The sequence below is a fragment of the Penaeus japonicus genome, unplaced genomic scaffold (genome assembly GCF_977035675.1).
Source record: "Penaeus japonicus unplaced genomic scaffold, GWHDUDI00000001_assembly GWHDUDI00000026, whole genome shotgun sequence".
NCBI lineage: Eukaryota > Metazoa > Arthropoda > Malacostraca > Decapoda > Penaeidae > Penaeus > Penaeus japonicus.
Genome location: NW_028234428.1, coordinates 36,446,907 through 36,449,406, shown reverse-complemented (window position 1 = coordinate 36,449,406; position 2,500 = coordinate 36,446,907). Strand labels below are relative to the sequence as shown.

Here is a 2,500-nt window from a genome sequence, read left to right as displayed (position 1 = left end):
GAAATCAGGTTACAGTGAAAACCTTTTTATCTTCGATTTCAACTTGATGCAACAAACACTCAAAATGCAACCAGTAAACCATAAACGTGACTTTCAACTCTCGGTTTCACACTGCCAGAGCGAAAGAAGGCAACCAAAAAACCCATCAACATGATTTTCAGACCTAACCCTCACGCCAGAACCACCAACCAGGGTAACCAACAAACCATTAAATTCACATACCCACATTACATACACTAAATAAATCAACCAAAAACCTATAAACACGACTTTCACATCTAACCCTCACGCCACAACCTCAAATCAAGACAACCAAAAACCCTTTAAAATCTCATACCCACACTAATACTACTAAATAAATCAACCAAAAAAAAAACCATCAACATGATTTTCAGATCTAACCCTCAACCACCAACCAGGGCAACCAACAAATCATTAAATTCACATACCCACACTACATACACTAAATAAATCAACCAAAAAAAAAAAACATCACCACGATTTTCAGACCTAACCCTCACGCCACAACCACAAATCAAGGCAACTAACAAACCATTAAATTCACATACCCACACTACATGCACTAAATAAATCAACCAAAAATCTCATAAACACGATTTTCAGACCTAACCCTCACGCCACAACCACCAACCGAAGCAGCCAACAAACCTTTAAATTCACATACCCACACTACATACACTAAATAAACCAACCAAAAAACCCTTAAACACAATTTTCAGATCCAACCCCCACGCCAAAACCACAAATCAAGACAACCAGCAACCCATAAACAACCAGCTTTCACCCTGACGCCCCGAACCAAACCAGTCCCCGCTGCAACCTTCAACTGCAAACACGGCAACCAGCCACTCACCCGCGCATGAATATCAAACAGCTGTCGACTCGCAGCTCAGGAATCGACACAGTGCAAACTCCGAGGTAATAAATTGCCATGCAGGGATTCCAAATCTCGACCAGGCCGGAGCTGCCATGCATCATGCAGACGCTCTGTTACTAAAGCATCATCTCGTGGTGTCTGAGGTACTGCAGAGAGGTACGTACCGGGAAGGGATTGTTCTTTGGAAAATGGTAGAAGTGTGTTTAAATGTGATTATATTGTCTCCTTTTGGTTATCTAAAGAAAGAATCATCCTCATTATCATTATCATAATTATTATTATTATCATCATTATCATTATCATCATTATCATCTTTATCCTTATCCTTATCATCTTTATCAAAATCATTATCATCGTCTTCGTCATTATCATCATCCTAGCGACATCACAATTATAACCATAACCTTAATCATAATCATAAACATAGGCATAATCATTATCATCATTATCATTATCATTATCAAATCTCTCTATGATCATCATCCTGAGTAGTAGAAAGGGTGGTAGTTTTATTACTGCTAATGATAGTAATAAGAGAACTAACCATAATGATTATAATAATCGTAATAAAAATGATAATAATAATGATAAGAGTAAGAGCAAAAACGAGAAATTATAAAGATGATAATAGTATCAGTAATAATGAAAATAATAATAATTATAGTAATAATAACAATGATAATAATAAGAATACAAGAATATAAACAAAAACGATAAAGCGCATGGCAATAGTAATAATGAAGATAAGATTAATGATAAGGATAACGAAAATAATGATACCATTAATAATAATGATGACAGTAATACCAATTACAAAAAGGAAAATCAAAATACCAGATATTTTTCGAAGCTGCAAATTTCAAGTTTGTAATTTGCTATTCCGTTTTATCAGGGACTATGCTATGCAAACATATATTCAATTTGTATTGCATATTGCATTTACATAAAACCAAACAGTATAAATATGATATTCAAATATTTAGTTATCGAAAGCTCCTTTACCCGATGTACTCTTACACGTTAAATTACCAGAGGTACTAAAAAGCTTTTATAAGAACCTTTGCTAAAATACATTGATAAAAAAATTGTGGACAATAAATATTTCAAATATAAGTTTATATACTACTGTATACTCAATGTAAACGCAATATGCAGTACAAATTGAATTTATTTGTGCATATTATTGTACCTGATAAAGTGATGGTGAAATAGCAAATAATATGTATATGTATATGCATATATAAAAAAAGAAAGAAAGAAAAAAAAAATATATATATGTATATATATATATATATATATATATATATATATATATATATATGTATATATATATATACATACATATATATATATATATATATATATATATATATATATATGTATATATACATATATATATAAACATATATATATAGATATAGATAGATAGATAGATAGATATAGATATAGATAGATATAGATACATATAGATATAGATATAGGTATGTGTGTGTATAAATAATTAAATATATATGTATATATATATTTATATATATATATATATATATATATATATATATATATATATATATATATATACATATATATACATAAATATATAGA

General features: G+C 30.3%; 1 protein-coding gene across 1 annotated transcript in view; it reads left to right on the top strand.

The window, feature by feature from the left end:
* The first annotated feature begins 150 nt into the window (after nucleotides 1–150).
* The window catches only part of LOC147468864 (uncharacterized), a 3,772-nt gene continuing 1,422 nt past the window's right edge, over nucleotides 151–2,500 (top strand). The window contains 2 exon segments of the mRNA XM_086552420.1: nucleotides 151–193; nucleotides 959–1,041. Of these exon segments, the coding sequence (XP_086408546.1) occupies nucleotides 151–193; nucleotides 959–1,041 (126 nt within the window).